The sequence below is a fragment of the Medicago sativa genome, chromosome 1 (assembly GCF_051527215.1).
Source record: "Medicago sativa cultivar Bolivia chromosome 1, Bolivia_mono, whole genome shotgun sequence".
Lineage (NCBI taxonomy): Eukaryota > Viridiplantae > Streptophyta > Magnoliopsida > Fabales > Fabaceae > Medicago > Medicago sativa.
The window spans coordinates 92,506,872-92,524,783 of NC_140749.1; the positions used below are offsets into that span (position 1 = coordinate 92,506,872).

Sequence of the window (17,912 nt, forward strand, 5' to 3'; positions counted from 1 at the left end):
TTTCAAAAAATCAAAAGCAAAAAGCATGTAATCTTTATAATTTCAAACTATTTTTTAATGAGAATAATTTCAAACAAGTAAAAGTTAAACTCCACTTGAAGTATCATTATGCAAAAGTCACCTTACAAAAAATATAACCTATTTTTCTGTAGAAGCTGGGAGGGAATAACTCCTTAACTTTTAGTGCACTCAAAGCTAGTGGTCATGGTGTGCTTGGTATTGACAATTTCAATGACTACTAGGATCCATCTTAGGTTGAAACGTGGTCACCAAGCTCTTTTAAAGCACAATGTGGGGTTTATTGTGGAAGGTGATATCAATGATGCATCAGTTTTGAAGAAGTTTTTTTGAAGCTGTTCCATTTATTCATGTTATGCATTAAGCTGCCCAAGCTGATTTGTAGTAAGCCTTGAAAAATCCTTGATCATATGTGCATAGTAGCATTGCTGGTTTTGTTAATTTACTTGATGTTTTGAAAATATGTGACCAACCTGCTAGCTACTATGCTGGCTATTAAGAAATCACTACACTTAATAAAACTATCTATCCACCACTAACCTTAGAGTCAAGTTAAACAATAAAATTGTCTAATCTCATCTATCCACTCCACAAAATAGATTGCAATAGCCTTCCTTCATTACTAACATTGGAGCATATGATATGGTTTTGGATATAAATAAACCTTTCCACCTCAATCAAACAGAATGTGCTAGATTCTAACAACAAGACAAATAAAATATGGAATGCCATCTACAAGTTGTATCCATATTTAGTTTGTGTCACTGCCTTTGTTGTGATTGTTTACCGTGTAAAACAATTAACACTCACCCGAGATGATCTATATTATTTTTGGTAGAAAAGAAGCGCAATAAATTGAATTAATGTAATCTAACAAAATTGAATTTACATTAATATCAACATAGCCATTTAATTTCAGTTGCCCTTGGCATTATGAGAACAAGAGTCTCCATTTGTTTCTTCAACATACTCTATATCTTCATTGTACCCATTGATCAAAAAATCAGAACAATTCTTCTTCATACCATGATCGTATGGGTTTCTGAAGCTTCCATCTGGACCTTTAAGGTAGCTATACCGCTCATGATTTATCATTTCGTTTGTTGTAAGATTGCTTGATATATTACTAGCCTGCATAACTGTTAAATCCAACGCAGGCCAGAAGAGGAATAAATCAGCAATTAGAAAGAATATTGAACCAACAAATTTAATCCATGACCCAAATGAAGAAGGACGGCGAGAATGAGCTAGTCTCTTGAGACAAACTACACCAGTAACCAACATTGCTGAAGTTTCTAAAACAAGAAAAGCAAAGAAATCTCGTTTGTTTTTCTTGCCAATGCAACTAGACAACCAAGGACAATGATGGTCAAATTGTTCCACACATTGATCACATATAACACAATGTTTCGTACGAAGAGGCCTGATAATCTTGCATGTTGCACAAATTTGGGACCAATTTCCAGCTAGCAAAGCAGGATTATTTATCTTATACTGCAAAAAAGGCTCGTTATCTTTAATATTCTGACTCTGAGTGTCATGCCCATTCATTCCAATATAACCTGGATCCTTGGTGCTACACCTACAAGACATCACCAACCCAACAGTAGCTAGTAACACTCCAAACCATGCAAAAAGGCAAGCTGCAGATGTCAACTTTGGTATATTTTTTGCAAGGATGACGCAATGAGTATAGGTGACCAATAACACAAAAGTTAGGCTCCAAAGTCCTAATAATTTAGGAAAATATTCGTTGTACATCCAAATGATATTTGACACCTTGAGAGAGGTAGAGATAAAGAAAGTGATGTGATAGATGTAATAAGTTAGTGATCTGATTGAAAAAGAGATATCGAGAGAAAATGAAGTGTTGAATCGGTGTTTCGAAATGGAAATGATGGGTGTACTAATAACATTGATGAATAACTTATATATCTTTCCAAGCGGGCTGTTAGAGTCTAAGCGTTTTTCAAGACGTCTCCGGTAATTTTCAAGGAAAAAAACAATTTCTCTATGATTCTTATAAGAAGCAAGCTGCACCGGTGTAAGGCCAGTATTGTCGGTCACCATTAGGTCTTTATTTTTTCCAGCATGTACTAATAGAATACATGCCTGCAAGTTACCTTTAATAGCAGCCCAATGGAGAGGAGTGCAGCCTTCTTTATCAATACGCCCCCGATTTGCATCAAGAAATAACAAAAGACGAATTAAATCAGAAAAACCTTTGTAAGCAGCCCAATGCAAGGGGGTTCTTCCTTCATTATCAGGAACGTCAGGTTCAACATTCCATTTTGAAACAAGGTTGTAAAGGAAAGATGTGTGACCATATTGAGCTGCAACATGTGTTGTCTGATACCCATACTTGTCAGCAGAATTCAATTGAGCACCCTTTTTGAGTAAAAGCTCTGCGACCTCAACAGAACCCCGAACAGCACTCCAATGCAATGCCGTCTGGCCACTACGATCTGTTGCATTTATATCTCCACCATGATCAATGATGTACTGAGCAACAGCAGTATGGTTGTTGAGTGCAGCCCACTGAAGCGGGTAATAACCCGTAGCATCAGGCTCGGTAACGAGGCAACCCTCTTGCTCCACCAATCTACGTAGCTTCTCTAAATCCCCATAAGCAGTCGCAATGTACACATCCTTCTGGAGTCTGTCTTCAGCGACTCCACCGGCGAAAGATGATGGTATTGATTGTTGATCTCCATATTGAACCTCCTCTACAACCTCGATTTCGGATGTCATAGCTTAGCCATTAAGTAAGAATATCGGTAAATCAAATAAATGTCATATCAATTAAAATGTTTGACTTTAATCATAATTACTTGTAAATTCACATATAAAATTGTTGATGGCGTAAAACTATTAACATTGATAGTGGAAAAGAAAAAGAAAAAAACTCTTTGAACATTAAAGATTGAAATTGCAGAGTGACTTGATTGGCCTTTTTGATAAAACAAAACTGTAGATTTGACGTAATGGTTAATACCAAAAAAATTAAAAGACTTGAATTGATGGTTAACATCAAATTTTAACTACCTTGTCAAAAAAAAAAATAAAATTTTAACTACATTAACAATGTATTCTTCATTTTGTGGAAGAAAAAAGAAAACAGTATATCTTACATATATTTAATGTATTCTTCCATAACAATCTCTGTGTCTTTACTAGAGGATCATTTCACCAAAAAGGAAAATTATTGTTGCCAAAGTAAAGATTTAGAGTGAAGATTATTTATCCACAAAATCACAATCTTAATATTAAACCTTCATTCTTCTTTTACAAAGCGAATATTCAAATTCTTCTTTTAAGATTTATCTTTTGTAAAAGATGTATAATTAATTTGTCTTACTATAAAAGTATTTTTTGGTAGCTGTAAAAATAGTATATTAGCTTAAGATATTTAATAAATGCAGTTAAAAACTAAAAAAATATCATATAAAAAGGGACGAAATTATCAAGACATGTTTAAGGATGAAGATAATATAATTAAGGTGCTACTTCATTGAATTTGGTCTGGTGGTAAAAGAAATGACGGAGTTATTGTTATATGCTTACCATCATCCTCCACGGGCTTGACATATTCATCTTTGATTTGGTCGTTCATCCGTGGCTCGTCTGTGTCATGATCCTCATTCTTGGGCTTTGGTTGAAACTGAAATGAAAAAGAAAACCCAAAAAAACATCGTCAACCAACACAACCATACAGAGCTAAGCTACCAAACACAGAACGTGAAGGATAATGCTCAAGCTTACTAAAGACACAAACACAAAATGCACGACATGATATGTACCATTGATTCACACGACCATGATTTGTGTACACTACATGAATAAAAACAAGAGACGCGGATTGTCACGATATCAAAATCACAATGAAACACATTCCCAATAGCAAAGACAACAATTTCGATAGTGTTGAAAAGCGATTGTTCCTAACGCAAGATTCATGCATTGGTTTCTTATTTCATAATTAAGCCCGAGTTACAACTACTATAGAAGTTTGTAAAATTACCTGAACGGGTGCAACATAACACCTCACGCTATTTAAAACAATTGGAGAAACATTTATGGGTCTAGTATTGTGGAAAAGCGAATGCGAATATGGCATTACCGTGGGGAGAGTTTTAGGTTTGGGAATAGAATTTGAGAAAGAAGCATGAAGCAGGTGAGTATAACATCTTTGAAATTGTAATGACGCGGTTTTCAGCCCGATTCGGTGCAGAAACGCCATAACCTCAACGGTTGAATTAACCGTAACTGAGGTTGGTGTTTGTTTATTAGTTAGTTGTGCAACTTCTAAAAATACACATTAGTGAGTGTGAATGTTTCCACTTTCCAGCCTTCTTTTTTGGCTTGCGTCTGTGACTGTGTCCAACCTTCTTTTTCTCTTGTCAATATTTGGCATGTCATCAATATTGAAATTAGAATTGCTTTCTTTTCTTTGGTTACCAGCAAAATAATTCTTTACAACACCTATACTGTTTTTATTTAGGCTTAAATGTGTATTTGATCCCTGCACTTTTACCCAGTTTTGGCTTTGGACCCTGCACTTTTTTTTGTTTGGCATTGGTCCCTGCACTTTATAAAACTTTTGGCTTTAGTCCTTCTGTCAAGTATCTGTTAAAAAAAAAAAAACCAAAACTAACGGTGGACTAATCATGGCACGCCACGTGGCACACTAAAAGACAAAAAAAAAATCAACTTTTTAATTATTATTTAATTCCCTGCACTTTGGTATTGGTCCCTGCACTTTCAGCATTTTTTTATATTAGTCCTTGCACTTTGGTATTGGTCCCAGAATTTTTTATTTTTTATTTTAAAAACATTCAATGAAATTATTATGTTTTATTATTGTTTTGTTCATTATTTTTATTGAGAATAATCATAAAAAAAAATAAAATCAAAAAAATCTTTTTGAAAAAAATTAAGCTTTAATTGTATCACATTCATTTTTTTTTTTTATGATTATCTATACTATATACAAAGAAAACACCCCCTTTCAGCTTTTTTGGCTGGGTTTTCTCTTTTCAAAAATGCCCTCAATTTTGAATACAAATTACACATATAAGATATAACAAATAGATAAATTTAAATTTTAAATATTAAAAAAATATAACAAACACGATATGAATATATATATATATATATATATATATATATATATATATATATATATATATATGTCTGAGTTTTTTCATTTATAATTTAAAAAGTGTAACAAACTATGAGCATATTTATACTTACTTTTTCATTATCTAAATTATACCCTTAAACAACTTTTTCTATAATAAAGATCGTTGTTGGTGTCGTTAAAAAAAAATTAGATTATATTTTTTTTGTTATATCGTTGGTATCATTGAAATAAATAATCATGATTAGTTTATTATAACTTGAAAGCAACAAACATTTATATTTTTAGTTTTAATCCAAGTCAAAATTTCATTAAAAAAAACACGGTTAATAATTTTCTAACGTTAGCGCATAAAAAATAATGAAACATAATAATTTCATTAAAAAAAAATTTAATTTTTTTTTTTATAAATTTAGGGACCAATACCAAAGTGCAGGGACTAATATAAAAAAATGCTGAAAGTGCAAGGACCAATACCAAAGTGCAAGGAATAAAATAATAATTAAAAAGTTGATTTTTTTTGTCTTTTAGTGTGCCACGTGGCGTGCTATGATTGGTCCACCGTTAGTTTTGGTATTTTTTTTAACAAATACTTGACAGAGGGACTAAAGCCAAAAGTTTTATAAAGTGCAGGGACAAATGCCAAAAAAAAAAAGTGCAAGGACCAAAGCCAAAATTGAGTGAAAGTGCAGGGACTAAACACACATTTAAGTCTTTTATTTATTTATTATTTTCTTCAAGATGCTGATTTTTTGGAAGTTTCTTTTCTTCAATATTCTTTTTTTTTTATATATATAAAAACTATTATAGAGAAGAATTTTTGTGACACAAAAATTGAGTTGTGCCTTTAACCAATTTCATGACTTCATTAACCACAAAAATTTATGATATTAATCTTTTTTTTTAACATACATCTCATTAATCAATTTGATTACTTCATTAGAAGTACCAAGATTTAAGTAAAGTAAGTGCTTGATGTCCTGTATTTTTGTGATTCATGAAATAGTCAAAGTGGTTAATGAGATATTAATGTTAAACAATTGATTAACACCGCATATACTTTGTCGTAGTGAAATTGATTAACGACACAACTCAATTTTGTGCTACAAAAATTCTCTTCTATAATATTTTTAAAAAAATGACAAAAATAAGTACTTTTCATCATATAAATACCCAAATATCATATTGTTGTCAATTTTTTGTGTTCAAATAGCATTAAAACCATAGAGTGTTGGATCGAACATAAAACCAAACCAACCTGTTAAAACTCAATCTAGTTCAGTTCAGACATTGAATTCTAAGATTTCTACATATACGCTCCTTTGACCAATCCGGTCTTCATAATTCATATATTATGTTACGGATAAAAAACTTCTGAGTGATGTTTTAGTTGTTTAGGATTCTATCATATGTTGAAGTGCAACATTTTTGTTTGTTCCTCTCTCAATCCGAGTTTTCAAATTTTTGTTTCCACTTCAACTTTTGAGCTTCATAGTTGGTAAGATTTCAAATTTTATATCAAATGTTTTTGGATTGATGAGAAAACTGCTTCAAATTAAGGTTGAGAGTCTACATTTGATATTTGCTACTCCAGTCATTTGCCCAACTCATCTTATCTTAAAGCATTCAATTCTGTTTTTTGCTGTTATTTTGGTAAATGCTATTGTATACCATTTCTTATAATAAGTGACAATGTTTGGAGTGTTCTTATTAAGTGTTGAATAATGTTTGAAATTTTGTATTTTCTATCATGGATACCATGCAACTGCAAATTTTGTATTTTCTTATTAATTTCACACTTCAAACCCACTTGGGTTGGCCTAGTGGTATTGGCTTGGGACCTGGGAGTGTGCTCCTCCTCGAGGTCTCAGGTTTGATTCTCACCGGTGTCAATTTGGGTGGGCTAATTTAGCTTCTTCAAAAACAAAAAAAATTCACACTTCAACAGATGATAGAATCCTAAACAACTAATGGTTGAGAGTCTACATTTGATATTTGCTACTAATGGTTGAGAGTCTACATTTGATATTTGCTACCAAGAAATGTAGCTGAGTGTGAAATTATATTTATTAGTATTGTGTCAATTCTTGACGTTGCTATATTGGCGGCAGTTGCATTTTTTCCAATAACTACTTCAGGGTTGACACTAGTTTTGACTTGATTTCACATAATTTTATTATCTTTTTACTACTCCAGACAGACGAAAAATTAACATGCATTATGGAGGAAACATAGTTGCAAAAAGGCCCACACTTGAATTCTTAATCAAAACATGAAGACTATTACTTTTTCCACATTCCTCACTTTATATTCTGAAATTGCAGTTTACTTTTTCATTTTATGTATGAAACAATCTGTTGTTTTTGGATTTCCAAACTGTTAAATTTGAATTTCCAAATTCTATCATCTACCGAAGTTGTTACTAGGTTGAGTCACGACCAGGTCGCTCTCTTTAAGACGTTTCGTGGCACTACCCAAAATTGTGCAAGGTAGACTATCAACCACGCCGGCTCCAGGATAAAACAAGCCCAGCTACAACTGTTCGATTAACTACTGCACTGTAGAAAAATCGTTCGAGAATTACACCCTCAAAATATGGCTCAATCGTTTGATCGAAGCCACTCGATACGGTATGTAACCGCTCTATTCGAAACCGTTCAAATTAATATGGTATTATTACCATTCTATTATGGTGCTGAGACCACTTAAATATGGTGTTACCACCATTCTAACTTCTCCAAAACATGAATATGGCACTACGACCACTCAAATATGGTGATACCACCATTTCTCTTTAAAATAATATATATATACTGTTAAGATCATTCTTTAATATGATCTTAATAGTACTCTATATTCCGAAGAATCATATATTATCGAAGGGACTATGAACTTAAGACCAAGGGACTATGGTCTTAAGAACACTCTTAATACCGAAGGGACAGAAAGGAGTAGAAGCAGAAGAAACTTGTTAAAAACAAGTCGGAGGGAGAAGAGAGGAAAAAACACAGGAAGCATCGACTGTGAATTTTCGGTGTGAAGAATGAGTGGGGCGAGCTCTCCTTTTATAGGCAGAGTTACTTGGGGATTAAGTTTGCTTAATCCTTAAGCAAACGCGTTTTACGCGTGACTTGGGGATTAAGTTTGCTTAATCCTCAAGCAAACGCGTTTTCTTAATTGGAAATATCCGGAAGCTTCTGGATACGGGTTTGGATCGGGTCGGAATGTAACACATCAATTTGTTACGCGTAACGCTTTCGTATAATGAAAAATTAATTAATTAATTTATTTAACATTTTCAAGTGACAAAAAAATATATATCAAAAAAAAAATTTTTTTAAGCGTTCACCCGTTCACAAAATTGGGTACCCCAAGGGCACACCCTTGGAGGTCACTTTTCCCGTATATAAACACTTACTAGTTGGGGTGACCCTTCAATGTGGGACATTTTTAAGTCACACCCACACACTAGTTTTTTTTCATAGTGTTTTTCTTTCCAATTTTCTTCACTAGAATTAACTAGTGTTCCAACAATCCCCCACTTGACTTCAAAATGGTTTCGAGAAATAACGTAAAACGTTTCCATAAGATTTGCTAATATACAAAGGTGTCGCCAACAACTTGAACCTTTGCATAGTGGAAGGTATTCTGATTTAACAAGAGTTGCTTACAGCATTGAACTCTATCTCAGACATAGAATCCACACACAAACCTTTTCATAGGTGTATTCTAAAAGCCCGTGCGTTTTAAGGCCCTGCACGTGTATCCCGGTTTTAACGAATGCTCTAGGAATTCTGCCTCGAAATTCCATAGGACTGGCCTAAGTTCCACATTCGTATAGGTGAGTCTATCAAGGGTACTCCTGTAGCTGTGTACCCCACTCAACATAGAGTATAGATCTCATTAAGAGTTACTATCACATCATCCTTCTTTCGCTGCAGGATCATGCTTTCTAAATTCTTTCTCTCATAGCATGTTCTACCACTTCATGACTTGTTTTTACCCATTGAACCTAAGTCTTGGGAGCTCCAGTCATATAGGTCGGGTTACCATCATTTGTGGGCTATAGGCATTAGTCCCATCCTACTGGATGTTTCTTGGACTTTCTCTCTATTAAGTCCTTTCGTCAAAGGATCAGCTAAGTTTTCATTTGTACGTACAAAATCAACTCTAACCGCTCCATTTAGAGATACACTCTCTAATCGTGCTGTGTTTTCGCCTTATCTGTCGTCTCTTACCATTGTAATAACGATTCTTAATCTTTGCAATAGCCGCGGTACTATCGCAATGAATTAACACAGCTGGCAACGGTTTATCCCATAAGGGGATTTCAGCTAGCAAGGATCTTAGCCAACTTGCTTCTTCACTAGTTTTTCTCTAGTGTTCTCATCTCAGATTCATTCCATAGTGGACTGAGTCAATATCATTTGTTTTAACAAACAACTCCTCTAGTGATGCTCAATGTGCAAACACTAGTCGCTAAATATTCATCTGAAAGATGTTCTATTTTATATCTTGTACCATTTAAGTACAACATGTTACTCTTAGAGTCATAGTCTTCTTAAGACACCTCATGACTCTTTCTATAGCATGGCAATGCTTCCCATCCGTCTACTAGTAAACTTGCACAAGAGTTTTACGACATTGACAATGTCGGATCTAATACATTCAGTGGCATACCTAAGTGCTGCCAATGATGCTCGTATATTATGTTTTTCTAATTCCATCTCAAGTGTTCTTACACTTGGATCATAATATGTGATTGCAAGTTTACGGTGAAATAATTACATTTCTTTAAGATCTTCTCAACTTTGTGAGAATTATCAAAAAAGTTATCTTTTCTGATCTAGTAATCTTGAAACCAAGAATTACTTCAATTTTTGTTTAGGTCTTTCTTATCAATGTTGTTGATAAACAATGATTTCACATAATTCATAACATGAATCTTTAAATCAAATATGAGCAAGTCGTCTTCATAGAGACATATGATCGTGCAAATATTATTTGTCACTTTCATTCACTTTATACTCATTCGATAATATTAGAATGTCAAATTTTTCATGCCATTCATCAGGAGTTTATTTTAGACCATTCAAATAATTATCTAACTTACAGACCTTGTTTTCTTGTCCATGAATTGCAAACTTTTTCAGGTTGTTCCATATAGACTTGTTCTTCTAGTTCACCATAAAAAGGCAACTTTCACATCCATTTGGAGTACTTTCGAGTTATAAACGGCGGCTAAAGGGACTAGTACTCTCATGGATATGATTTTCGTGACTGGTGAATGAATGTCGAAGAAGTCTATATTTTTCTCTTTGTTTAAAAACCTTTGACTACAAGGAAAGCCTTGTATTCATCAACCGTACCATCAGGTTTTAGTTCCTTTTTTTCAAAAATCCAAATACAACCGATTGGTTTTGCAACTATGAGACAAGTCAACCAAGTGTCATGTTTTGTTAGACTCAAGAAAATTCATTTCATCGTTTATTGCTTTTGCCATAATTCAGCATCCAATGAGGATATAACTTCTTTAAGGCTTAATGAATCTTCTTCCAATGTATAAACCAAGTTCATATTCTTTAGCAATTTTAGCTTTCTTACCTCCTTGAGGTTCTATAACATCTTGTATGATGTTTTCATAACTATTTCTAATTACATGAATGTGATTAGATATAGTGCCCCCACTAGTTCTTAATTTTTAAAGGGAAATTTATTTTGCCCCCACTAATGTCGTGCTCCCATTAGAGCCCCCACTAGTGCCCCCACTATTCTTTAGTTAAAGGGGTAAATATTTACATAGAATTCGACATCTTTTAAATTCTATGATCACTTTAACATTTAGGTCATAAAACCTATATGTTTCGTTATTTATCGCATACCCGATGAATACATATTCATAGGCTCTACTAGTGAGTTCAACTCTCTTGGGGTCCAAGATCTAAATATAGTCCAGACAATCCCAAGTTCAAAAAATAAGACAAGTTGGATTGTCTTTTCTTCAAAAATTTCTTAATTAGAATTTTTGTTCTTAGACTTGGGTACTCTATAAATTTCAATTTTCGTTATAAAAAATTGAACATTCAAGCATATGAATTTATTTTTCAAAGTTCACAGTCATCAATAAATATGATAAAAATATCATTTTATCATTTCTAATTTATGTGTCTTCAAATTAACACATATCATAATTTATTATGTTTAGAGATTCAATTCTCTAAATTCTGATTTATATGAACTTTTGGTTCATATATCTTGACTGCAATAAATAAAATTGTCTAATTATATAACGTTGGAATTAAGTCCAAGTTACTCAAAAATTAAACTTGTTCATGATCAATTTTGATATGTCAAATATTAAAATCACACAACTAATAAAATAGAAGGAGAATTTAATTTTTAACATACCATCAAAGTGCAGTCTTTTCCCACAAGAATGCATGGTACACAAGTCTTTCTTTAAGTCTGAGTCAACTCAGTCTTATTCGATAGAAATCTGAAATTCAGATTCTTTCTTAATTTTATATGAAACATTTAGAACAAGTTTCTCATATAAATTCTAGTTCATCAAAAAATCTTTTCAATTTGGTCCATTCTTTGATTTTTCAATGTTGATATTTTGTACATATAAACATGGACTGTTTAGATGGTAAATTGTCCTTTTTTCCTCGGTACATTACATCCATTAACTTTGGTTATAGCTGGACCATTAGCTACTCCACGAGGCTACATAAGCAAACTGCTTTATACCCACCAAGTTAACAATCGATTGCATAACAAACAGAGAATGAGGTTTAATTAATCCTTTTATTAAATAAAGAACATTATGTTATGCCAAACTAAGTGGAAGTGCCGAGAGACAATTTTTCTATCCACAATAACTTCACGTTTTACCATTAAAAGTGATATTTGGATTTCTTAGTGTTTGTTGTTATAACAACAAACACTTCATTGTTTTAGTCGAAAGGTGCATTTCTATAGCTTGATTTATCCTTAATCTGTTTAGAGACAACTTAACCTCAATATGTAACTTCTTCGGTAGACATAGCAAATCGAAACGTCTTAAAATTGTTGTTTTTGGATTTCCAAACTGTTAAATTTGAATTTCCAAATTCTATCATCTACCGAAGTTGTTACTAGGTTGAGTCACGACCAGGTCGCTCTCTTTAAGACGTTTCGTGGCACTACCCAAAATTGTGCAAGGTAGACTATCAACCACGCCGCCTCCAGGATAAAACAAGCCCAGCTACAACTGTTCGATTAACTACTGCACTGTAGAAAAATCGTTCGAGAATTACACCCTCAAAATATGGCTCAATCGTTTGATCGAAGCCACTCGATACGGTATGTAACCGCTCTATTCGAAACCGTTCAAATTAATATGGTATTATTACCATTCTATTATGGTGCTGAGACCACTTAAATATGGTGTTACCACCATTCTAACTTCTCCAAAACATGAATATGGCACTACGACCACTCAAATATGGTGATACCACCATTTCTCTTTAAAATAATATATATATACTGTTAAGATCATTCTTTAATATGATCTTAATAGTACTCTATATTCCGAAGAATCATATATTATCGAAGGGACTATGAACTTAAGACCAAGGGACTATGGTCTTAAGAACACTCTTAATACCGAAGGGACAGAAAGGAGTAGAAGCAGAAGAAACTTGTTAAAAACAAGTCGGAGGGAGAAGAGAGGAAAAAACACAGGAAGCATCGACTGTGAATTTTCGGTGTGAAGAATGAGTGGGGCGAGCTCTCCTTTTATAGGCAGAGTTACTTGGGGATTAAGTTTGCTTAATCCTTAAGCAAACGCGTTTTACGCGTGACTTGGGGATTAAGTTTGCTTAATCCTCAAGCAAACGCGTTTTCTTAATTGGAAATATCCGGAAGCTTCTGGATACGGGTTTGGATCGGGTCTGAATGTAACACATCAATTTGTTACGCGTAACGCTTTCGTATAATGAAAAATTAATTAATTAATTTATTTAACATTTTCAAGTGACAAAAAATATATATCAAATTTTTTTTTTTTTTTAAGCGTTCACCCGTTCACAAAATTGGGTACCCCAAGGGCACACCCTTGGAGGTCACTTTTCCCGTATATAAACACTTACTAGTTGGGGTGACCCTTCAATGTGGGACATTTTTAAGTCACACCCACACACTAGTTTTTTTTCATAGTGTTTTTCTTTCCAATTTTCTTCACTAGAATTAACTAGTGTTCCAACACAATCATTTAATCTACAAATTATCTCACGTGCAATTGCTTATTTGTTTCTTCGCAAAAAAATTACTAGTATTTTGCGGGAGCAATACATGTAAATTTTCGAGAGCTGTATTCAAAATCACATGTGTAAATTTTGTGAGGGCAATTGCTTAAAATCACAATTACTTTTAAATTCACGCATGTAATTGTTGTGATTGTTTACCGTGTAAAACAATTAACACTCACCATAGATTCTATATTATTTTTGGTAGAAAAGAAACACAATAAATTGAATTAACTTAATCTAACAAAATTGAATTTGCATTAATAACAACATAGCCATTTAATTTCAGTTGCCCTTGGCATTATGAGGACGAGAGTCTCCATTATTTTCTACAACATACTCCAAATCTTCATTGTACCCATTGATCAAAAAATCAGAACAATTCTTCTTGATACCATGATCATATGGGTTTCTGAAGCTTCCATCTGGACCTTTAAGGTAGCTATACCGCTCATGATTTATCATTTCGTTTATTGTAAGATTGCTCGATATATTACTCGCTTGCTCAACTGCTAAATCCAATGTAGGCCAGAAGAGGAAATAATCAGCAATTAGAAAGAATATTGAACCAACAAATTTAATCCCAAATGAAGAAGGAAGGGGTGAATGAATTAGTCTCTTAAGACAAACAAAACCAGTAACCAACATTGCTGAAGTTTCTAAAACAAGAAAAGCAAAAAAATCTCGTTTGTTCTTTTTTCCAATGCAATTGGATACAATAGGACAATGATGGTCAAATTGTTCAACACAACGATCACATGTAAAACAATGTTTCGCACGAAGAGGCCTGACAATCTTGCATGTTGAACAAAGTTGGGACCAATTTCCAGCTAGCAAAAAGGGCTCATAATCTTTCATTTTCTTAATGTCATAATGCCCATTCATTCTGATATAACCTGGATCCTTCTTGCTACACATATGAAACATCACAAATCCAACAGTAGCAAGTAACACTCCAAACCAACCAAAAAGGCCGGTTGTAGTTGTTAGCGTTGGCATATTTGTTGCCAACATGACCAAATAAATATAGGTGAACAATAGCATAGAAATTATGCACTTGAGTCCTGATAAAACAAGGCTCCGAAACATCCTTTCGAAGTCTTCAAGGCTCTCAAGTTGTTCTTCAAACATCTTTTGGGAGTTTTCAAAGAAAAAAGTAACTTGTTTATGATTATGAGAAACAAGTTGCACTGGTGTAAGGCCAGTATTGTCGGTCACTATCATATCTTCCTTTTTTCCTCCAGCCTTTACTAATACCCTGCAAGCCTCCAAGTTACCTTTCATAGCAGCCAAATGGAGAGGAGTCCAACCTTCTTTATCCTGACGCCCTCGATGTACATCAAGAAATAACAGAAGACATATAAAATCAGCAAAACCTTTGTAAGCAGCCCAATGCAAGGGGCTTCTTCCTTCATTATCAGGAACATCAGGTTCAGCATTCCATTTTGAGACAAGATGGTAAAGGAAAGCTGTATGACCATATTGAGCTGCAACATGTGTTGTTTGATACCCATCCTTGTCAGCGGAATTCAATTGAGCACCCTCTTTGAGTAAAAGCTCTGCAACCTCGATACAACCTCGAACCGCGCTCCAATGCAATGCCGTTTGGCCATTACGATCTGTTGCATTTATATCTCCACCATGCTCAATGATGTACTGAGCAACAGCAGTATGGTTGTTGAGTGCAGCCCACTGAATCACGTAGTAACCCAAACCATCAGGCTCGGTAACGGGGCAACCCTCTTGCTCCACCAATCTGCGCAGCTTCTCCAAATCTCCATAAGCAGCCGCAGTGTACACATCGTTTCGAAGACTGTCAACTTCATCGGTGGAAGACAACGACATCGATTGTTGAGGGTATTGAACCTTCTCCACGGCCTTGATCTCAGATGACATAGCTGGGCTCAAAGTAAGAGTGTCGATAAATAAACAAATGTCATATAAATTAAAATGTTCGATTTTAATCATAATTACTTATAAATTTACATATATAATGATTTAATAAAACCACACATCCGGGCGTTAGAGTAGAGGTACCCAAATGTACTTCAATAGCAATAGTTACAAATAGAAGCTACATCAACGCCGAAGGAGTAGCAAAACACACTAGAAAAATCTGGCCAAAAGACGCAAAAACATTTCACCAAAATACGGACACAAGACCCACAGACTCCCAATAGAAGATAGAAATCGCAGACCACACAGTGAACCACAAGCAACAACCAACCTGCAGCAGAAAAAATCCAGACAATCCCACACAACATAGCAAAACACAGACAAAAACAAGGCAGCACCGGGTCCACGATCACCACAAAGAAAAAAGCACCTAACAAAACACTCCCAAGGATTTCAACACCGTTTATAAAATAGGCAAGATGACTTAGCCTTCCTCTCCAAGAACCATTGCCAAGCTAACAGCTTAGCCTTATGTATTGATAGATAATTATCAAGATATATTTAGGGATGAAGATAATACAATTAAGATGCTTCTCCATTGGATTTCGTCTAGTAGTAAAAATATAGATTTTGGATTCGGAAGTTGGGGTTCAAGTCTCATTAGTGCATTCGGAGGGAGTTAAAAGTAAATTTATTTGTAAGTATTTTTTAAACCATAATGTCTTCCCTAATTTGGATTGAGACACCGTCCCTTTACCTAGCATTTCATTTTAACGAATAACATATTCCTAAGTAATTAAAATGAGAGAAATAATTTGAGACATATAATGTATGAGATAGAGTAGTGAAAGTAAGCAACCTAACCAAGTTTACCGAAAATGCATTGTTATAGGTTTACCATCATCCACCACGGACTTGACATATTGATCTTTGATTTGGTGATTCAACCGTAGCCAATTTGTGTCATGATCCTCGTTCCTGGGAATCGATTGAAACTGAAATAAAATCCGAAAAGCTTCATAAATAACGATACCAAATCTAAGCTACAAAACGAGGATAAACAACTAAAAGGTGCTGCACCCCACACCACAAGATCAGAAAAATTGCATTCGGTCAAATTTGATTAACACGTCCTTATAACTCCAATGAGATATAAGGTGTGCCGAAACAAAGAAAAAACAATATTTTGGTGCATAGGCAACAACTTTGAAAGTATTCATTCATTCATAAGTCCCCGTTACTAAAACTTTGTAAATTTTTACCTGAACGAGAACAGAATAAAAGCTAACGTTATTGGAAACTGTTTGAGAAAGAATTGTGGGTCTAGTATTATGGAAAAGCGAATGCGAATATGGCATAACCGTAGGAAGAGTTTTAGGTTTGGGAGTAGAAGCATGAGGAAGGTGGGTGTAACATCTGTGAAATTGGAATGATGCTGTTTTCAACGTAGACTTTCCTATTCGGTGCAAAAACGCCATTAATTACTTCAACTGAATTGTTAGTGTTAGTGTTTGTTTTTTGGTTCTGCAATTTTGATCTTTGTGAGTGTGTCCAATCTAAAATTGTTCTATGTCATTGGTTATGTTTGTTTTGATCTATGTGACTGTTTCCAACCTTCTTTTTTTGGCATGCCTTTTTATGGCACAAAGTTAAGGAGCTTTAAATAGAAATTGTCTTAAAAATTGTATCAATTTAACTCTAAATAGTAGAAAATTAATGTATTTTTATTAAATATTTATTATTTATGGATTTCTTAACATATGTTAGCATGACCCTACTCATATATACATATTTAATGGAAGATCACTTAATTTGACTTTTCGTTGATGAATGTGACACTGATGAGATTAGGATGTCAATGTCAATGGCTTGGAGCGACGAGAGACTCCCAAAATGCTCCTTACCACATCCTATTCTCCACTTGAGAAATATTCCCTTCCCTGCATATCCCCGCAATTTTGTTAGACAAATGTCACTATATATAGTTAATATTAGGTACTAAAATTGGTAGCGGGAAATATGTGTGTACGAAAGGTTGATGGAGATGAAAAACTTATTTAACACTTCTTAAAAGAATAGTGATATATTGACCACCCTACATGGCAACCCTCCATTCTACACTCCCATGTGGCTATTGAGTTTTCATTGTCGGTACTAAATATCATGAGATTTGATTAACTTTTTCTCTGTATGTTTGGCAGTTCACATTTGCAATGCCGTGATTTGTGAAGTTGATAGAATCCTATTTGATCGTATGTTTGGTGCTTCACTAAAAAGAAGAGGATGATGTGTTTTCTATTTCATCAAGTTCAAAAGTATTTTGGCAACTACGTACTATGTATTTTTGTAGGTTACATAATATACAAGGCAATGTCATTGTTTACAAGCCAATACGGCTAGCTAGCCTTGCAAAATAGTTCTTGAACTTGTTTTTTATTTGTTGATAGAACGGTGAAAAGTCTATAAAATTGTTTTATTCTCAAATTATTTTCTTATAATTCTGACCATTATTTGTTTTAGTATACTTATTAGAGTGTTGCAAAAGATATGTGAAGGTTTTGAGGTGTCAA

General features: G+C 34.0%; 2 protein-coding genes across 3 annotated transcripts; both read right to left on the bottom strand.

Annotated features, from left to right (window-relative positions):
- Nucleotides 1-809: 809 nt before the first annotated feature.
- LOC146959206 (protein S-acyltransferase 24-like) lies at nucleotides 810-4,200 on the bottom strand. Its single transcript, XM_085740754.1, has 3 exons — nucleotides 4,040-4,200; nucleotides 3,583-3,679; nucleotides 810-2,771 (listed from the first exon to the last, which is right to left on the bottom strand). The coding sequence occupies exons 1-3, from the start codon at nucleotides 4,133-4,135 to the stop codon at nucleotides 934-936; spliced, it is 2,031 nt and encodes a 676-aa protein (XP_085596880.1). The 5' UTR covers nucleotides 4,136-4,200; the 3' UTR covers nucleotides 810-933.
- Nucleotides 4,201-13,609: 9,409 nt separating this feature from the next.
- On the bottom strand, nucleotides 13,610-16,945 carry LOC146959207 (protein S-acyltransferase 24-like). 2 transcript variants are annotated; one of them, XM_085740756.1, is made up of 3 exons: nucleotides 16,605-16,945; nucleotides 16,202-16,337; nucleotides 13,610-15,344 (listed from the first exon to the last, which is right to left on the bottom strand). In XM_085740756.1, exon 3 carries the CDS (start codon nucleotides 15,340-15,342, stop codon nucleotides 13,732-13,734), a length of 1,611 nt encoding a protein of 536 aa, XP_085596882.1. In that variant the 5' UTR covers nucleotides 15,343-15,344; nucleotides 16,202-16,337; nucleotides 16,605-16,945; the 3' UTR covers nucleotides 13,610-13,731. The 2 variants fall into 2 exon arrangements, with proteins under 2 accessions (XP_085596882.1, XP_085596881.1); XM_085740755.1 differs by having other exon boundaries at nucleotides 16,241-16,337; nucleotides 16,605-16,919.
- Nucleotides 16,946-17,912: the final 967 nt, after the last annotated feature.

Bases quoted from the DNA above. Each gene is read 5' to 3' on its own strand.
- LOC146959207 (XM_085740755.1), bottom strand. From the start codon at position 16,820: ATGGCGTTTTTGCACCGAATAGGAAAGTCTACGTTGAAAACAGCATCA. The intron at 16,338-16,604 runs GTAAAAATTTAC...ATTTTATTTCAG, and splicing joins TTTATTCTGTTCTCGTTCAG to TTTCAATCGATTCCCAGGAA. The intron at 15,345-16,240 runs GTAAACCTATAA...CTTTGAGCCCAG, and splicing joins CAAGTCCGTGGTGGATGATG to CTATGTCATCTGAGATCAAG.
- LOC146959206 (XM_085740754.1), bottom strand. From the start codon at position 4,135: ATGCCATATTCGCATTCGCTTTTCCACAATACTAGACCCATAAATGTT. The intron at 3,680-4,039 runs GTAATTTTACAA...TTTTCATTTCAG, and splicing joins GTTATGTTGCACCCGTTCAG to TTTCAACCAAAGCCCAAGAA. The intron at 2,772-3,582 runs GTAAGCATATAA...TTAATGGCTAAG, and splicing joins CAAGCCCGTGGAGGATGATG to CTATGACATCCGAAATCGAG.